The following is a 21,542-nucleotide window of genomic DNA, read 5'->3' on the forward strand; positions in this document are numbered from 1 at the left end:
ATTTACTCTTAAATCATTTTTAATACATTTTAAAATGAATAAAAATGTAGACATAGCTTTGGTGCCCTATTTCGGCCACCTTCATTCGCATAGTTCTTTGCCCTTAGGGAATTCTTTCAATGACTTTTTCACGTCATCTCGTTTGTCGAAGCTAGATTTTTTGATATTCTTTTGCATTGTATAATCTCTAGAGTACTTAAAATCTGAAAGTTCATGGAAATTCGAGGAACAAAAAAGGTGGCCGAAATTGCAAACTGGCCGGAATTTGGCACACTTACCCTAAGTCTGTCATTTTTTTCTTGTTTTCAAATCATATATTGTAGAATTTTTGCAACATTAAAACACTTGATTAGAAATAGTAAAATCTCACTTCTCACTTTCTCACTGTTATTGCCTTTTTTTCTCGAAAGAAAATCTTGCTAAAGTTGTTCGCTGGCTTGAGTACCATTATCTCGATTAAGTATTACAATTTTATAAGTTAGAAGTGTAATTATTTCTTGCGCAGATCTGTACATCATATTTTTCTCTATTCTATGTAAGAATATTGTATAGTTACCTCTTTTTTGGATGAGACAAATTTCGCAAAAATAAAGAGAAAAATGTTGGAATTTTGAAAAAAATAGTTTATTTTTTCACTGATTTTGTTTTTTTTTCTATTTTCATATTTTAAAAACACAGTTCATTTAAATAAGGGGGTCATTTCTATGTCGCACATTGTGATATTTTTCTCATAATTTTTGCAAATATTTTGTTCAAATTTAGCCAAATTTTGCAATGACTGCAAAATTTAAGAGATTACCAATAACATTAATGCATTTACAATTAAAGTAATTTCAATGGTTTCACATGAACTGCTGTTGTTTTTTTTCTTGCTTTTATGAAGGCCTCACTTTCTCCTTCAAGAATCCATCAATTGTGCCAAGAATGCAAAATCTTCTTTATTTTTCGCAAGGCACAATTTTTGTTTTTTTTTTTTAATCTGGTGCGTTTTTTCACGTTCTGTTTTTTTTTTTCTTATGTAAGATTTTTCATGAACTTTGGGAAAGGTAGATTGAGGCAGACAATGTTAACTTAGCAAAAAGGAATTTCACTTTATATTTTTATTTCTTTTTTTTTCTTGGGAAACAATAAATTATTTTTTTTTACTAATATTACATTACCTACAAAAAAAGAGGAATCATATTTTGTTGCATCTAAAAAAAAGACAATATTTTTTTAAATTATCCGTCTCACATTACTCTCATCGCACTAAATATAAACATAATTTAAAGGTTTTAATCAATAAGCGCCTCCTCCAAGAAAGATTCTGTGTTCTTTCATCTCTGCAACACTCGCTCTAATATTTTAGAATGTCTTTTTTCTTTCTTTTTATCTCAGCTAAAAAAATTTCTCAATGGTTTTCAGCTTTTATAATAGTCTGCAGTTTCTATGCTCTCAAATTCATTTATCAATTAAGCCTAATTAGTCAAATATTTCTAAATTTATTTATGTTTTTTTTCTCTTCTTTTACTTCATTTAATAATTTCCACTATAGATTACCAAATAAGTGAATAATTTCTTTTTAAGCAGTTAATTTCTAACACAGAATTTGCATTACAAAAAAAAAACATTATTAAATTTTGGTTGACACGCAGCGATTTGTGCACAATGTTTTGGACACTGCGTAAAAAACAAAGTTACAATGCATCTAAATGGAAACGATATTGAGGAAAGACAAAAAAAAAGTCCCGGAGGGTGGATAAAAAATGAGAAAATGACCGAGACATTTAAGAGTGTCAAAATACATGAGGGAGGAGAGTGAGAAAAGATGATTAAAACTAATGCTCTTCCATATCACCATCCTCTGAATCTGAATAATCATTGGGATGGTAAAAATGTTGTGCACGCTTCTTGGTCGGTGGTGAATTTGGCAGGGAATCACTACCCTGTTCAGGATCATCATCGTCCCCATTGACAGATCCCGATGGACTCCCAGGTGGACTAAATGCCTGCATTATTCGTCCCTTTGACTCATTCCAAATATTCGACAGACGTTCCCGTCCAAACAACAATAAGAATGTCTCAATGAAATCCCGAGATTTTTCTTCCCACGATCTCAAAAGGTCCACTTTCACCTCCTTAGCCTTCCCCTTCAGTTCATCCATCTTATTTTGCAGTCGGAATTTTTTCTCATTGAGAAATGACACATTGAGGTCCTTGGCCGAATAGCCACGTGCCAAATTCCTACGCACATAGATGTCATAGTCCTTAACAATTCTCGCCACAATATCCGACGTTGACACACCCTCAGTCCTCTCTGTAGCGACAAACATACCACGTTGCTTCAATGGGCCATAGATATCATTGGTATCCTCAGCCCCATAGGGAATCTCATCATGAGCCACAAAGTCAATTTTGTGCTTCTCCAAATACTCATCAGATATCTCCCACGGTGCATTTGTGATTATCTGCAAATAACAGAAAGATTCTTCATATACCTATCCTAAAAAATTCTATTTTTATAAATATTCTCATTAGAATTCAATGTCCTTTTAAAGTGATAAATGTACCAAATTGATTTAACTTGAAAAAAAAATCACAATCGAACACACTGAAAGACAGGAAGCAATTTATCTGCATCATAGATCATTTTCTTACGCTTTTATAACTAAAATAGTCTTCCAAAGCAAAGTCTTCCAGGTTTTACGAAGTGCGCGAACTACTAGTTACTTATTGATGTATATTGTTAAATGATGAACAATAGTGGTACGGGACCGGGCTTCCCAACCAGTATTGTATATAAGCCATGAGATGAATAAATTGGTTTAGTCTACCCCGAAACCTCGTCTTGTACATTACATTTTGGCGTCGAGTATAAAAGTCCTTTGTCTTTTTTTCTCAGTTTTTTTTTGCGTGTGCGTCGTGAGTGTCCGTGCGATGACCAGTGAAGGTGCCCCCGTGATAAACGTTACCGGTGGTGGGCTGATCGGGAGCGTGAAAGAATTTGTACCGGGCTGTAATGTGTCGGTGTATATTGAGCGCTTGGAAAACCTGTTCTTCATGAACAAGATCACGGAGGACGCTATGAAAAAAGCGATTTTCGTGGGGTTTGTGGGTGATGATACCTACAAAGTGCTCAAGAATGCTATTCACCCAGCAACTATTGCTTCTAAGACGTATCAGCAGTTGGTGGAAGTTCTAAAAGCGAAATACGCTCCTCGCCATAGTATAATTGCTGAGCGATTCAAATTCTACAGGCGAGATCAGCAAATGGATGAAACGGTATCTGAGTACATCATGGAACTGCAAGCTTTGAGTGAGAAATGTGAATTCGGGGATTTTCTTTCTTGGGCATTAAGAGACAGACTCGTGATGGGTTTGAAAGAAAAGAGAATCCAGGAGAAGCTTTTGAGCTTAGACGCTAGCTTTGAGGAGTCTCAAAAAGCAGCAATTCAAGCCGAACTCACTAGAACAGATGTGGGGTTAATGAACCCTGGTTCAAAGGTCGATTGGGTGAAAAATAACCGTAGCAATGACTCACGACGGCAGCAATCTAGAAAAAAAGATGTCCAGGGAGTGCGAGAGAGAAGCAGGCAGAGAGAAGAGCACAAAGGATCACACAAAACCCAAGCCCATGGTGGAACGAGACGGAAAATTCAGTGCTATCGTTGTCACCAGTGGGGGGATCATTTTGCCGCCAATTGCCCTCAAAAGAGACAGAAGACAAGGAGGGTCGATCACACGGAAATATCGAGTGAGAGTGAAGGAGATGAATCCTATGGAGCAATTTCATCGATGTTTCTGAACAAATTGGATGATGATACTGCAGAGATTGTAGTGACCAGATATTATGATGTCTCACAGGAGGGAAATGTTCCAGAAGGGCATCGTGAGGATGGCTCTTATGTGAGAGATGGTGAGCTTCGTCGTGAGGATGAAGTCCAAAAAGCTATTCATCGTGAGGATGACCTTTCAATTTATTTGGCGGTGAGCGCAAAAACTCAGCGGTAGCTGCGGCAAGAATCCAAAGGTGGTCAATTTTTTTGGGCATGTACGATTTGCGTATTATCTATAAGAAGGGCATTCACAATGGAAACGCAGATTTCCTATCGAGATATCCGTTGAGTGAGTCAACAGGAGTGAATGATGCGATTGTAGGTTTTGTTGATACCAAGGGGGATATTGCTCTGGATGAGTGTAAGATTCGTGAGGAATCAATTAAAGACCCTTTGTTAGCAAGGCTTCGATCGTTTATTCAAGAAGGATTTCCACTGCAGCATATTCTACAAAAAGATGAACAACTTACTCCTTATTTAAAATTTAAAAATGCCTTTACTGTGGAAAATGACATTGTTTACTTGGGTCATAGAGTGGTTGTTCCCCAGTCCTTACAAAAACGAATTTTAAAATTGATTCATGAAGGCCATGACGGTATTGTGCGGATGAAAGCCATCGCTAGGGGTTGTGTTTGGTGGCCGGGTATTGAGCAACAAATTGAGCGAACAGCTAGCGTGTGCGAGACATGCCAGATAATTGCTCCTAAACCGCGGAATATTACCTTAACAAAGTGGACGGAGACTTCTTTTCCATATGAAAGAATTCACATTGACTTCTTTCATTGGGATGGAAAAATTTTCCTCATAATTGTTGATGATTTTTCTAAATTAATTGACGTAAAGTATTTAAAAAGATCAGACGTCTGGACAACAATAGAGGCTCTCCAGAGTAATTTCGCGATTTACGGATTGCCGACTCGTTTAGTATCCGATAATGGATCCCCTTTCCAATCCAAGGAGTTCGCGCAATTTTGCAAAGTGAATAATATTTTGCATGAAACTTCGCCACCTTACCACCCTATGTCGAATGGTGCTGCTGAGAGAGCAGTACAAACCGTTAAAAGAGCGTTCAAGAAATACATGTTGGACGAATCAAAGCAGAAAATGTCGATTTTGAACAAGATTTCGTTCTTTTTATTCAGGCACAATAACACACCATCTGTTGTGACGAACGTCGAACCAAATTGCCTCACACTAAATTATCGTCCTCGGACTATGTTATCAATGCTGAATGAAAAGGGGGGAGGAGAGTCAGGGAAGGTGAAATTGAGGAAACAGGAGAAATCGAAGGAGCCCAACACTGTCAAACGAAAATGCAAACAAAAGGAGCCTCTGAAGGAGAACCAGGATGTTCTCTATTTTAACACACTTGGTGGAGAGTGGATCAGAGCAAAAGTTGTGAGACGATTGAGCAAGACAGTCTACTTATGTGACCTTCGAGGTACAGTCAAAAAATGCCATCGAGATCAACTGAAGCCATTCCAGAAGAAAGTAACCTTTGTCGATCCATCTCGGATTACTTCACCATCAACACCCCATCGAGAAGAACAAGCTTCACCACAAGTATCCAACGAGGTCTTCAGAACACCACCCGAAGAGATACGGCCTCCTGTGCAACGAAGAAGGAAGAGGCAGCAGACGAACTCCACCTCAACTCCTATCCTGCGACGCAGTGAGCGCATAAAGAAAACATTGTCCTTTGAGTAATATAGTAAATATTTTTGTTCGTTTAAATTGTATAAAAAAAAATTAAGGGATATTAACTAAAACCTAAAAGGGGGGAAATTATGTATATTGTTAAATGATGAACAATAGTGGTACGGGACCGGGCTTCCCAACCAGTATTGTATATAAGCCATGAGATGAATAAATTGGTTTAGTCTACCCCGAAACCTCGTCTTGTACATTACACTTATATGCTTGCTAAACCTTAAAAGTAGAGGAAAGTACTCTCCCTTCGAAAGTTCATGCCTTCGAATAATGTGAATTTTCTTTTAGTATTCCTAAGACACTTACACATTTCTATTAAATATTAGTTGGCTTATCATCAATTGTTGATAATTCCATGATAATTTTGTGTAAATCTCTTACGAAAAACACAAGAAATTCACATTATTCGAAGGCATGAACGTTCGAAGGGAGACTTTCCCCTATATTCGCATCATTTACCGTTTACCGGTTCTCAACCGATTTGAAGAGGATCTCAATGGCGTAATAGGCAAGACCGTTGGTCTTGGGCGGATGAGATCTCTGACTCGACTTTTATGGTGTCTACACACTAGAAGCAATTTTCCTCAAACATTCCTTTTTTTTAATTCTGACATTTCTGCCTAAAATGATAGGATAAATTTTCTTTAAAAAGCCATTTTTTCCAGAAATTGCTCCTAGTATGTAGAAGTCTTTACAGTTGTGAGTTCGAGTCCCGCCCAGTGCAAATAACTGAATATCTATAAAAGAGGCATTTTCACAGTCTTATAACGTAATAAAAAAAATGCACCGCTTCCGCCCAAAAAACTTCTGAAGCACGGAAGAAGCATTCACTACGGAGAAGGCGTTCCTGGGCGATCAATCAGTAGAATCTTTCAATACGAGACAATTGAAACATTGTAAAATTATTGATTGAAATTGATCACATTGTAAAAAACAATAAAATGTCTCGATACGATTTTAAAAAACAATCAATTTGAATCATTTCATAAATCACTCAAAAGATCCCACAAAATAGTTTTAAGAGGAATACAGGAGACTCTCGTTAATTCGGCTCCTGTAGGATCGGTATACTTTTTAATTCGGGCAGCAGTTACTTGAAAAAAGTTTGTTGTCATTTTTCAAGTTTATGATTATCAAAAGAAGCAAATATGGTCAAATTTGCCATGGTAGGTCTTTGTCATGATGTGATTTTGAATTATTAAGCAGTTTTCACGAAATTTACCAAAAATATAAGAAATATAAACTTAGTATAAGTATACAGATGAAAAAAACGTTGCATTTCAAACAGTTTGTCGCCCGAATTTCTCTCTAATTCGGGTGACATTTCGGTTCCAAATGCCTGAATTTGAGAGAGTCTACTGTAAAATTGATTTTCGGACAAAAATTACTTATCGGTTCATACCCGGTTCATTATCGGTTCATAACCGATCTGAACCGATTTATAAATCACTTAAAACATTGTTCAAAATACACTTTAAGAGTAATATAATTGAATTTCGGATGAAACTTAGCATTTTAACTTTGAAACTTAGTATTTTAACCTATTAGCATCGGTTCAGGTTTGTCAGGAATTCAAAGATTTCTAATGTGTTGAAATATATATCTAATTCAAAATTAAGGAATTACACTGCTTTCCCTGTGGAGTTCGAGCAGTATAAAAAGAAGCTATTGCTAAGCATAGTTTTGCCTGTTCAGTCTGCGGTTCTTTCATTGTAAATTCGAAAGTCTAATAAACTGCTGATAATCTCAATCTAGGAGATATTTCTGACATAAAACAGGAAAGTAAAATCATTAATTTTGATTCCCGCAATGTGAAGGTGGAAAATGAGGTCTCAATGGTCTTAAGGTCTTCCAATGAAAAATGAACATGTTTTTTTTTAGTAATTTATTGTTTTCAAGTGCTTCTGCATTATCGACTTTTCTGTGTTTTTTGTCACGACTGTTTGGTGGTCTTGGAACACGACGGGGACTGGTTAAAACAGTCGAGCCAGGAACCAAGACAAAGTAAAGTGCTAAAAAAAAAATATGTTAATTTTTCATTAGAATAGCACCATAAAGGTGCAGAGCTGATCTATAAATACCTAGAGAGTACTTATCAATAGTCCTCGAAATTTATAAGGCTTCAGATTTAATATTTATCTTGCAAATATTGAATATTTAGCTTGCAAAACTTAACACTAAAGAACCAGATAAAGGAAATTTATGAAAAGCATCTCAATCGATGATCTTAACCACTTATTGTATGACAGTTTGGGACAAATGTTTACTGCTAAATTTTACAGGCTAATTCTCGAGGATGAGCCTAAGTCTATATAGAGCTCTGGGATTGTATATTAAAAGTAATTAGTTAAACGTATTCTTAAAAATTCCTTATCTTTTAGAAATCCGAGATATTCGGGAACTGGCCTAAATTTCTACACATAAAAAATATCTTGTAAAATTGTTCGTAAATGTTTGTGAATTTCTACTGGGGACTTACGAAATGCTCGTAAATCGTATAACACACAAAAAAAATCGTAAAAGTTTGTAATTTGTCACAAACATTGTTCGTAACATGATTTCTTGAAGAGAATTTTTTGTTCTTTTACAGACTTGTTCGTACATTTTTGCTTGTCTGGCAAAACTTTACGAACAAATGACGTAATTTTACGAACACTCGTAAGGTATTTATTATATAATCTCAATTGGTATCTCCTGCACAGACGCTATTTTGAACAAAAAAACACAAAATATTTTATTGTATTTAAAAAAAAATCCTTTAGAAATCCCTTATAAGTTTATACATTTAAGAAAATTCAAGAATTGTAAGGAAAATTTCATGAAATCAAAATTCACATCTCTTTCTTTCTCACAAGATTGCAGGGGTCTATTTCATTCTTTTGCATTCCAAAATTGATTGAGCTAAATTGAATTTGTTGTGATTCCTAAAAGAACAAGAAGAGCGCGAAAGAATGAGATAGTCATATGCAAAGTGTGTGAGAAAGAGATTCGAATTTCGACTTCATAAAATTTTCTTGATCTAAAAGGTGTGCTAGCGCTATAAGAATTTAAATTTATAACCTCTTATCTTAAAAGAGATTGAATTTCATAATTTTCAACTTGAAAAATTTTGCTCCAGGGTCTTTTCTAGGTAATAATTTTTCTTTTCATTAAATATGAGAATTTGACGAGTTAATTCAATTTAACCCTCTAACTTTAAAGACAATATATCAAGGGCACGCATCAAACAAAAATCATATTTACACCGTCTAAATTCACATTTACCTTCAGAATAAATGTCAGAAAGACTTAGATTAAAAGCCGCAAAGCATTTTTTAATCAATAAATACTTTATTATTACAGTAAATTTTACTTTGCTAATGCTACCCCTGGGGAACCATCGGGTTTTAGAGGGTTAATTTGAAGTTTATTTTATGTCTAAAGGGAATACAAAAGTAATATCTAAAATTAATATCTTTCGCATTTGCTTGGACTTGAGGTTTATTATCGTTATGAAGTCTCTAGAATTGGTTTTAGTGGTTTAAAATGAGTAATATCAATGAAACAAGTAAGCTATTACTGTGTTATCACACTTGCACATTAAAATTTTAATATGATTCACATTAATTGTCGCTGGTGAGAGTCCAAATGTGTAATTTGTGTATTTGAATCATTTTATATTCAAAATTTGATCTATTTGTTGATAAAAAGGTAGACTTGGTCCGTAAAATTTGATATAAATTGATTTATCGCATTAATGCGAAAAATTAATGCGATTTTCTCGTTAATTTTTTAATGTGAAAAATTTTTATGCTTTAGGTAAATTTTAACTTATTTTTGCAGGCCAAGTCCACTTCTTTATCAATAAATAGAAAAACCCCAAATATTAAGTGACTCAAAGACACAAATAACATATTTGGATGCTCACTAGCGACAATTAATGTGAATCACATTAAATTTTAATGTGCAAGTATGATAACGCCATTAAACTAATACTTAAAATGAAGTTCAACGTTCAACATTAGAATTTTTTTTCGTAATCATAAAATTTGCTTCATATTCTTCAAGCCATATTAAATTGAATGAAATGGTAAAATTCTACTTTTTATAAAAAAATAACGTGTATTTAAAGATATTAAAAAATGAATTTTGGCAACAAGTCATATTCAAAATTAGAGAAGATCAAAATTTCTATCTTTAAAATATGAGATGGATTGAAACAATTTATTAAATTATGGGATTACAGTGGTTGTGATTTTGAAAAAGTCACACCAAACTAGCTCTATAGCCAAACATATCAGTTCTTCTCTATGTAATTACGCAACCTATTCACAGTGTGACTTCAGTTGCAGAAGTCATTGCCATTTTCTGCTAAATGAATCTAGGTGATCTTCTCTCCTTCTTTTTATCCCTCTTTCAATTTATGTGCAGCAAAAGCTTTGGCTTTTAAAAAGGTGTCTTTTTGTATCTTTTGCAATCTCTAATTCCAATGTTCTTGTGTCTCGAGCATCGAGATAAGATGCTATATTTAATTTCGTGTTCTTCTTGATCCCATTGATGTTGTTTTTGGACTCTGCAGCAAATCTTGCAATTTATAACAAGTTCACTTGCAAATACACTCCAAAGACTTTTAAATTGTAACTCTAGACAGAGACACTGAAATATATTTCTTTTTACGGTTGAACTAGTTCAAGAGTTTGGTAATTCTTCAAAAATGAGAAAACAAGGTTCCGGAAGATTTTTTAAAGATTTTTGCATTCAATAACAACTCACCTCATCCACATAGCGACAATGTCGAACTCCCTCATAACGTTCTCGGTCATTCATGACTGTTCGTCCTTTGCGATTGTGAGTCAATTCATCGCTGCAGACACCAACAATAAGGTAAACATTGGGAAAGACATTCTTGGCCTGCATCAGCTGCCTAGCATGTCCCTGGTGGAAGAGATCATAAATGCCATCGGCGTACACTCTAACGCGTCGCGGCGACTTGCCACTGCGTGCCATCGAGTACGTTATCTTGACATTGTAATCGCACATTTCACGCTCCTGACAAGCTTCGGGATCCGTCGAGAAGGGAGCCGGCTTGCAAATTGTCTGCAAAGAAAAAAAAACACACAGATGAAGCGTGAGTCAGGGACAGAAACAAACGAGATTGTGGCGCGAAAGAAAGATTAAAATTTAGATTTTGCGTCATGACCTTCAAATTCTTTGGGTGAAATAAAAAAATCACATACTCTCTTAAGAATATTTTGGTATATGAGATAGAATCGTAAGATTTCTATGTGTCCACTAATAGGGGAGACTGAGGCAGATCGTACAGTATCACTTTTCGCATTCATTCGCTTTTTTTCGCATTCATCGGAAAAGTATGTAATAAAACATTTTTTTGCTAATAAAGTAGTAAAACAGCCGTAATATGTTTATTAAGATCACCAATTTGCAGCAACACAAATTTTATGAGAATTTCTGATTCTCACGATTTTCAGAAAAGTAGTGGAACTTGGCGAAAAACTGACAAAAGGAATATTGTATTTTTTATGAGCTTCAAAATGACTTGACAGACTTATAATTTCTCTATTTATTGGAAATTTACGAGCAGTAAAAAATGAGTAAACTAGCAGTAAAAAGTCAAATTTGGTTAGCAAAAAATCGAAATCATCAGTAATGGCTCCGGCACACCTTTTAGATCAGGAAAATTTCATAAAGTCGAAATTTTGATACCCTTTTTTCTCACATGTTTTGCATATGTCTATCTCATTCTCTCGCACTCTTCTTCTTCTCTTAAACATCAGTCCAAATTTAATTTAGCTCAATAGAATTTGGTATGCGAAAGAATGAGATAGTCATATGCAAAAGATGTGAGAAAGAAGGGGATCCGAATTTCGACTTCATGAAATTTTCCTGATCTAAAAGGTGTGCCGGAACCATAAAAATAAAAAATTGTCAGTAAATAAAAAAGGCAGTAAAAAGTTAAAAAGGGTAGTAAAAATAAGAAAGAGCAGTATTTTCTTAAAAGCGGTCAGTAAAAAAAGAAAAGCGGTTCGTAAAAAGTGAAAGATGATCAGCAAAAAATAAAAAGTGGTCAGCAAAAAAATAAAATATGATCAGTAAAAAGTAAAAGACAATCAGTAAAAAATAAAGTGATTAGTAAAAAATTAAAAATAAGCCGTAAAAATATTCAATTTGGTCAGTAAAATGAGCAGTAAAAAATTTAAAATTTTTTACTGATCAACTCGAATATTTCTACTGATCGCTTCGAAATTTCCACTAATCAAATTAAACTTTTTACTGACAAAATTGAATATTTTTACAGATCATTTCGAATTATTTGCTGATCTAATTTTAATTTCTTGCGCACCACTTTTAACTTTATACTGCTCATTTATTTTTCCCCGTTAAAATCTCGGCGCGGCTGCCAATATTGGAAAAATATTTTGAGGGACGACAATAACTTGGAATTCAAATGGTATCAACTACGAATGGGACTCATGTTGTAATGTCCCACAACCAATGATCAAATTTTAATTGAAATAGAAAAACATCCACGATTGCATATTTTAATATTCGACTAGTAAAATTTACCATCTGGCTAGTAAACTCTACTATTCGGATATTAATTAGCGATATTAGATCCTAGGAAAGGGTTGTGGTGAAATCTGAAAGAAAATAATAGAATTTATCATTCGACTATTAGTATCTACAACCATAAGATAACAAATTCTAAAGACGGGCATGTATATTAAACAATTTCTGACTGTCCGATCTAAAGGTGAATTATTAAAGGTGAATAAGGGAAGAAAACCACAGATTCGGAATATTAGGAGGCATGCTCGGTATGTAGTTGAAAATATAAACTCCAAAATACTGTTTGGTATTTTTGAGTATACTACTTGATATATTAGTGATCCATTTAACTCTTTCGGAATTATATTTATTCAGAAACATATAGGAAAAGTTTAGTCATTACGAAGTTTGAGCTCGTACAAAACATAGACATTTCTCCTAATTGAAAACTGGCACTCTATCGTCATGAATGGGTTTTATAAATTAAAATTTGAGATAATGTAGTGCATTCTTGTGAGAGTTAAATGGTAAAAAGTACCGAATAATTGTTAAAAAATCATTTTATTTTGGAGCAAAAATACGGTGATAAACTGACGATCAGAGAAACACTGTCGATCCCTGGTGGTCTTCCCTTACATCAATATGAACCAATTTTGAATATCTTTTCGGTTTTAGAGTTCTCATGTAATTTTGTTGTTGACTGGCTTCAATGATTAATAAAAATATTTATTTTTATTTCAATTTGCTTTTGAATCTATAATCTAATTCTAAGTAATTCTATCATATTTTTGTTATTTTATGAAATTTAGGTGAGCTTAGATACGATTTTACTGAACCGATTTTATTCTTCATCGTCATAAAATTAAAGCTTTTTGCAGCAGGGCAGACTGAGACAGAATTAGCCAAGCATGGTATGAGACAGTGGGATGTTACTGCTTGCCTTAGAAGCCTTAGAAGGAATATTAAAGAAGCCACTATTTGTTCCAAATAAACACCTCCCTTTTGGGGATCTCAGTGGCGTAATAGGCAAGACATTTGGTTCTTGGACAGTGAGATCTCTGACTCGACTCTCACAGCTATGAGTTCAAGTCCCGCCCGGTGCAAAGATCTGAATGTCTAGAAAAATACATTTTCACTGTGATAAAACGTAATAAAAATGCACCGCCTCTGCCGAAATATTCCGGGAACATGGAAGAAGTATCCACATTATGAGGAAGGCGATCCTGGCGATCTACGTTTAGCAGATTCTTCCAACACGAGCACGTTGTAAAGATTACATTGTAATACAAATAAAGTGTCTCGATACGATTAATATTAACCTCCTTTCTTTTTCATTGAAGTATTTATCAACCTGATACAAACATTTTTTTATTATTTAATAAAAAGTTTCATTAACTGGCTAATTCTGTACCGGTGCGCCCTATTGAAAATTCACAAAAAGCGGTGAATTATGTGCCTTAGCAATACATGAAAAAATTAATCCTTTTTTTTAGAAAATTAAGGTGGAAATATCAATAAGAACTAAAACAGTTTTAAATTCTTTCCTTTTATGTATTTTATTTGCTTTTTGTTTGTTTTTCAAACTAAATTGTAGGACATTAAAAAAAAATAACGTTAGGGTAAGTGTGCCAAATTTCGGCATAGTTGCATGCAAGCGCCAAAGTCTCAAGTTTGAAATGTAATATCTTTAATAGAAATTAATTTTTTCATTTCCTCTACTTTAGGAGTGTTGCTTAGAACCTTGTAGACAGTTTATCATCTTTATTTACTTTAAAATCGTTCTTAATACATTTTAAAATGAATAAAAATGTAGACATAGCTTTGGTGCCCTATTTCGGCCATCTTCATTCTCATAGTTCCTTGCCCTTCGGGAATTCTTCCATTGCGTCTTTTTCACGTCATCTCGTTTGTCAAAGTTACATTTTTTGTTATTTTTTTGCATTGGATAATCTCTAGAGTATGTAAAAACTAAAAAATCATGGAAATTCGAGGAACAAAAAAGGTGGCCGGAATTGCAAGCTGGCCGGAATTTTGCACACTTACTCTATTTAAAATTTTTTTCTGATAAAAAAAATTAGAAGACAAACAATACGAAATTTGTGTGTGAGATAGCCCCATTCTCTCCTATATATTTTCTAACATTCAATGTCGAGACTTTTTTTTCTAAACACATCTCTGTCTTTCTCTGTGTTCGGCTCATAAAACAAGCCCCTTTTCACCTAGTCCAAATTTTACACTCCTTTGGAGAATTATTGAGCCTCGTGATAAGTTTTCTTTACTATCACCTGTTCATGTGTTTCACATGAGATACCCCGGGGAAGTAATTACAATTGACATTGAATTGTACAGAAAGTGGGGGACTTTGCGCAAAAGTGCTAATTAATCAATGAGTAATTCCATTAAACTTGTCATTAATCTTCACAATTATCGCTGCAAATCAATCACTGAAGAAAATTACTTGGAATTGAATGGTATGTTTTATGTCAAAAAAAATGACAAACTATACTTTCTCGAACAAATATCATTGGAGTATGATATTTTCCTTTTTTTTAGAAAATGTTAAATGTAATAAAATTTATAAATATTTTGCTCATTTTGCTTTAATGATAGCGAAATCCAGGAGAAAATAATCTAGCTTTTATTTACAAAATATTTTCCACAGAAAGTCTTAATAAACACTAATTAAATCCATTTTGCACATTTTTTTTCGCGTATGTGGCAAATGAAACTGTTATAAGAGAGTTTTGTAAGCAATTTTTCTGCAGAGTTAAAACTTTATGATTAGCTACTGTAACATATCACGCGTTTTTTGGCAGAAACTTCCATCACGCGTCATCAAAACGAAAATTATTCCAGAAACATTGACACAGGGTGATGGAAAATATTTCTTATTAGTGGGAAAAACTTAGAAATCCACATAAAGACTATTAATTTTTCTTCGTCTTCCCGGAAATCTCAATGCCAGATAAAAATGAAACGTGGAGGAAGAAGAAAAAAAAATGATGTAATGAGGAGTAGAACATGTTATTAAAAAAAATCAATGTAACTCACTATTTCGTCAGGAGATGTTTTTAAAAAGCCAGTAATTTCACTTTGAGGTATTGGTGCCATTTTGTAAGGTGCTAATTGATTAAGTACACAATCTCAAAATTACAATCACGATGATGTAATAGATAGTGGAGGAAATTGTTTCCTTTTTCTTCACTCCGCTCTGACAAAAGCAAAAGTCTATGTGGAAGCGTTCTTAGTCTCAGCGGTAGAATTTGTATATAATGAAATTTTCCGCGAACGTTGCGCTTCACTTTGCACCACATTCACCACTCTCGCAAGTCCACAAGAGACACTCGTGTTGTTTATTGAAATTTCCAAAATGATAATGTGTGGCCCAAGAGGAGTGACAAAAAAAAATGTTAAATATGTTTTATATTTTTGATAAATTCAATTGACGCGACAGAGCGGCAGAGATACTTGAGCACTGTTCGGCGTTGAGAACGCAACTAAATTCACGGATCGTTTCTAAAAGTGGCCAACGAACCAACTTTACAGTTCTCGAACGACCTTTTTTTTCTTCTTCACTATTTTCAATTTAGATTTTTTTTTCTGCGACTCACGTGAAACTTCATTACATGCTATTTCGCTCCTCCATGTACAATAAGTCTCACCACATTTTTTGCACAATTGGAATTTCTTTCGATCAAAAACTGCTGACCATTCGCGATCGCTGATTGGGTTTTCCACTGACATCATGCCTTTAAAAATTCTAATTTGATGCACACATAAAGCCCTGTCTTAAAGGTTCTCTACATGTATTGCATTTGATAAGCATTGAAAAATATAATGTTCTTGAGATTGACTTTAGAAGATCCAGAAACTTTCTAATTTTACAGCAGATTGCTTCATAAAGTTCACACGGTTCACACTAAAGGCTCCGCCTTCCTTCTTACTTCGCAATTTCATCGTCTTTCTCCTCTCTCACTGAGAAATTAGTAAAATTTACAACTCACAGTGAAAATGTGGAGATAATTGACGAATTACCCCCTACTTCAAGAGTACCTCTTGGAATCTTGGCAAGAGGATTTGCTTGTAATACTATACATATCGTAGATAGTTGTGATTTATAATTTATCGTTTGCCGGCAAATTTCCCTCTTTTTTTTGTCTCTCACTCTGCTCACTCTCCAATATCAACAGGCTTTTACAAAATTTACATGTGACTGTGATTGATTATATATTCTTTTTAAATTTCTCTAAGAACAGACACATACAATTATTACTGAAAAAAAATTGACGCAATCGTCTATAAAAACAGAGAAATTTTATGCCAACAGGGAACTTGCGGGGAATTAGCGAGCAAAAAAAAAACATCCACATCAAACTGGTTGTGTTTCGGCATCGTACGATCGCTTTGGAGGTCAATTACGTGTCTTAGTCCAATGAGATTTATCTGTTGCTGATTCGTCATTCCCTGACGTAGTAATTTATTGCCATTTTGGTGACGTGGTCCATACGACTAACCAATGCGCGCGCAAATCATCTCAATCATCCAATATATTAATACTTAAAATTTAAGTGCCAATAAGCAATATATAGGACCACTTGAAATCATATGAATTCACTTAGAATAATGATGCAAAGTATTTGAAATAACTCGAGTATAATAGAAAGACAGAAAAACGGGTCATACGTTCAAATGTTTAAATGATCCCGGACTTTAGAGATAGGCCTGTTATTTTTTTTTTTGGGAGAACTGTAGTATTGTTTATCTCAAAAGTCCACTAGACTTAATCTCCTCAGTATAATAGATAACAGGCAAACCATGTAATTTATTAAAATCGACTTGTAATTTATAAACAGAAAAGTGAAAAACCCTATCTAAAAATAGAATTTCATGTGCCATTATATAAATGAATAGCTAGTTTTTATTTAATGTCATTTTATGATGTGGAAGATTTAAAAAAATAAAGGTAATTAACCTTGTAATACCTGCAGTTTATGTTATAGTAAATTTTTTTGCATCGTTTTTGCTCTGATACCGTCAAACCATACCGTTTTGTTATTTTGTTAAAGGACAAATCAATTTTGGGAAGTGTGTTTTTTTCTATATTTATAAACAATATACTCTGTTTCATAAAGTTATGATTAAGTTTAGTTGAGTAGGGATAACGGTACTTAATGAGTAGAGCGCTGGATTTATGGTACAGAGGCTTTCAGTGCAATCATTGATTGAATCGCCCCAGTGAGTACAATTAACTTAATAAAAGCAGCGGTGTTGAATTGATCAGCAAAAATAAGCTGACCGGTTAGTAGTTCTAGAACAAAAAGTGCTAACCAAATATAAGGATATGGAAAGGAAGAAGGCAAGAATTCAAGGAAAATACATGTGCTTTCAGCTGAATTGAAATCGGTTAGCATTCGATGCTCAAAGCTAAGTTTGTTAATCGAAATCAGAAAGATCGTGGCTTATGTGATACGAACATCTATGGACGACCCTTATGGCCTCTACATACTACAGAAATTTATGTCCATATTGAAGAGTTTTTCCTACACAAGCGTAGGGAATTTGCTTCAATATGGACATAAATTTCTCTAGTGTGCAGATGCCATTAGACACCACTGCACTGCCTTGACTCTCGTCATGTATTGAGTGACTGGTCGAGCAATGAGTCTCCTCTTGAGTCCAGTCCTTTGCTCCTCGATTTAGATTGAACTAAATTGAATTTGGAATGATGTTCAAAAAAAGATGAAGAGTACGAAAGACTGGGAGAGACTTGTGCTCTAATCTAACAGGTGTGCTGAATCCATTACTAACTGAATTTAGTTTTTACTGACCTAATTTAATTTTTATTTTAATTTTTTATTGCTCATTTATTTTTTTTTGATAAAATATAATAAATGTATACAATGAATAAGTTATGATACCACACTTCCTCCCATTAAATTTTTATTTGTAATTAGAAAAGCTTTTTTTCATGAAAAAGCTTTAAGAACAGTTTTAAAAGCTTTTAAAACAATTTAAAGACATGAAAATTGATTAAATTATCTTTCTGAAATCTTAAAATCACCTAAAACAAAGTTGGTTATAAAGTTAGTTCTTCGTAATTTCCAAAGAACAATATGTGTAGAGTACATTTTGGATGATTAAAACTTGATGATGCGAACTTCAAATGCTGATTTTAGCATTTTAATGCTAATGTTTTATGGGGACACTTCCGGTAATCGCCAGTGGAAATGTATTTCACCTCAAGAAGAAAAACAAATTTTCTGTCTTGCCCAGAGTAAGACTATTACTGGTAGTCCGAAAAAGCGCCTAATCAAATCACATCAAAGCCACAATTGCAAAAAGAAAATTTAGAAAAGTAGCAAAAAAAAACTAATTATCTATTAGTAAAAACCTTCCCAAGTGATTACTGCTGGTGATGATCCTCTATTGTTCCAAAAATAACGAACTTCAGGAAATCAAAAAGCATAGTCTAGTCGATCACTGAAGAAGGTCCACATCCGTACCGAAAGCTCTGGGCAAGACAGAAAATTTGTTTTTCTTCTTGAGGTGAAATAAATTTCCACTGGCGATTACCGGAAGTGTCCCCATAGAATATCCATCACGCCAGCTCATTTTCCAACAATTAATGCTAATGGCTCTGTTACACAATTTAGATCACGAAAAATTTCATGAAATCAGAATTCAATTTTTTCATTCTAATACATTTAGATATCGTCGGTTGCGGCTACCTCTGTCGTATCTGCATTTCTTTTGTGTCAGCATTTTACGTAAGAGGGGATGTCTGTATTGTAGCTTGCTCCGAATGCAGATACAAAACATGCAGATACGACAGAGGTAGCCGCAACCGACGATATGTCTATCTCTCTTATTGCTGTGATGTTTAATAAAAGAAGAAGAGTGCAAAAAAGTGGGATAAACATGCAAAACATAAAGAATGTGAATTTTGATTTCGTTAAATTTTCCTAAACTAAAAGTTATGTCAAAGGTATGAATGCTTGTATGAATGAATTGTCTGTTTTTTTCATGAGAATGAGAAGTATTTGTATAATTTTTTTAATTGGCTTATAGATCCTGTGAAGAACTCCTTTTCATTGGCTTGCATTATATTAGGTTGGGTTAACGCTGAGGACCTCCTCGAGTTCTGAGGGTCAATTACATGGCTTACTTTCATAAAAAGCGATATTTTTCGAGAAAATATTGACTTTAATGGCTTTGGCACATCTTTTAGGCTCACGAGAAGTCGAAAGAAGTCGAGGGTCATGAAGTCGAAATTCGCAACTTTTTCTTTCTCAAACGTTTTGCATATGTCTATCTCACTCTTCCTCCCTCTTCTTCTTCCTTTAAACATCATATCAAATTCAATTTAGCTCAACCGAATTTGAAGATCGAAAGAATAAGATATGCATATGCAAAACTGGTGAGAAAGAAAAGGATATGAATTCTGATTTCATGAAGTTTTCCTGATTTAAAAGGTGTGCCGAAGCCGAAGCCATAAGAAAATAGAAAGAGAAAAATTAATCCTTATGCCTTCGACAGATCTTTTAGCTCAGTATAATTTCATAAGATCAAAATTTGCGCCTGTTTCTTTCTTAAAATAGGATAGAACTTCGTAAAATAGACATATTAAAAGCTTTTAAGAAAGAAATGCACGTTAATTTTGATTTTATGAAATTTTCCTGATCTAAGAGTTGTGCTGGAGCCATTAGCAATTTATTTTATTGACCAGTCTTCAGTCATACATTTTTTGAAAAAATTATGTTGTAGTCTGGGCGAAGCCTGAAAATCCCCTTATTATAATTTTCCTGTCTTTTTGCATTCAATAATTTCTATAAATAGTACAAGATGGAGTTCATTAAATCCTCACAATCCTCACAATATGAATCTTGTGGCTATTAAGCTTTAAACCTGACCAACATAAATAACACTAGAGATTTTGTTGACTTAGCAATTTCAGTGTTTTGATTGACAGATCATGACTGACCTCAGAGAGATAGTGTTTATTTGCAAACTTCACCAATCTCTGTCTTATGTTTGGTTAATTTAAATTATTGAGTGTGGGAGATGGATCAATTGAGTGGTTGGATTGCAAATGAATAATTAACGAATGAATTTCTAATGAGATTTTCTACCATTTTCAATTTGCAAAATTACCAATAGCATCAAGTATTGTTTCACATCAATTAATAATTTTTTTTACGTATGTTTAAATCCCCATGAAAGAAATAGGTAATGAGAACATATGTCATGCTTTTGAGTAAGGTAATATTTGCACAGAAAAAATTTGTTTCTTGTGCAAATGACGAAGCAAACAGAAAATCAAACAGAAATGATTCAAATATAACGTAATAATAATTTGTTTAATCTTGTTTTTGCTTTTTCCTTTTTGATAAAACAAATTCCTGCAGGCGTTTTACTACGAAGGAATATTTCTGTTTTTTTTTTTAATTCTTTCTCTCTAAATGTTTTAGCTTCTGTCTCGTCAAATTAAACATCATGCATATAATAAATTAATATAGAAATGTATGTTAACGACTAATCTTAAATAATATTGCATTTTTTCTTTACTCGATTTACTCATAAATTCATCTCTTTTTTTTTTGTTACAAAATTTAAGATTCTGACTTCACCTTTCTTTTTACAATCTATACCACATTTTAGTAGTAGTTATTTTTTGCTCTTCACTCTCTTTTAGCCTCACTATACGAGAAAAAAAAGCACGAATGAAAGAGAGATAATTTCAGCTAGGAATTGTAGAAAAAAAGCGCCACTATAATTACTCATTTCATGCTTACGTGTCATATGTGTGTGGCGAAAATCCCCTTGATACTCGGAACCTCTTGCGTTATGAATAAGTTGAAAATTGTACTTTGACCAACGATCACACCACAAACAATAATTCAACAGCAGTGCAATGAATTAAATGATTTCTTTCCTATCTCTACGGTCTCCTATCTCAAATATTGAATTTGATGAATGTTACGAATGTGACACAATGTGCCCAAACATTCATTGAGGCAGAGGAGTATTTGATTACAGTTTATTTTCACGCAGTAATACCCATTTTTCTACACTGGAATTTTATCAATAATATGCTACTATACGTGATGTTTTATCAAATTCACAGGGATTTTTTTCTCTAACTTTGGAAAATTTTTCTTTAATCTGTTGATATTGAAGAGAAATTATTGACGTGAAGTTCACGTGAAACTCAACCACAAAAATCAATTAATCTACCACAGAGAAGAAGGAAGGAATAAAGTTCAATAAAAATACTCAAAAACATATGAGAGAATATTTTTATGATCCACTGATATTCTCAATCGGACCAAGTTCATTTGCTTTGACCCAGAAAAATATTTCTCTATTATCACATCACATTGTATGTAACGACAGAGAACAAAATTGTGGATTTCGTCAAACTTTGGATTACGCTTCAGAAGCCAAAGGCTTAACCCTCAAGAACTCTCAAAC

The 21,542-nt window shown here is 33.8% G+C and overlaps 1 protein-coding gene across 4 annotated transcripts in view; it reads right to left on the reverse strand.

The window, feature by feature from the left end:
* Window positions 1–602: 602 nt before the first annotated feature.
* Window positions 603–21,542, reverse strand: part of LOC129810330 (choline-phosphate cytidylyltransferase A-like) — a 35,544-nt gene continuing 14,604 nt past the window's right edge. For 3 of the 4 annotated variants that reach the window (XM_055860725.1, XM_055860728.1, XM_055860727.1), the window contains exons 3-4: window positions 10,278–10,601; window positions 603–2,447 (exon numbers count right to left, since the gene is read on the reverse strand). In XM_055860725.1, coding sequence (XP_055716700.1) covers window positions 1,818–2,447; window positions 10,278–10,601 — 954 coding nt within the window. In that variant the 3' untranslated portion in view covers window positions 603–1,817. Of the gene's footprint in view, window positions 2,448–10,277; window positions 10,602–15,122; window positions 17,667–21,542 lie in introns of those variants that run through there. The other variant, XM_055860729.1, reaches the window with a different exon arrangement.

The sequence above is a fragment of the Phlebotomus papatasi genome, chromosome 1, assembly GCF_024763615.1.
Source record: "Phlebotomus papatasi isolate M1 chromosome 1, Ppap_2.1, whole genome shotgun sequence".
Taxonomy (NCBI): domain Eukaryota; kingdom Metazoa; phylum Arthropoda; class Insecta; order Diptera; family Psychodidae; genus Phlebotomus; species Phlebotomus papatasi.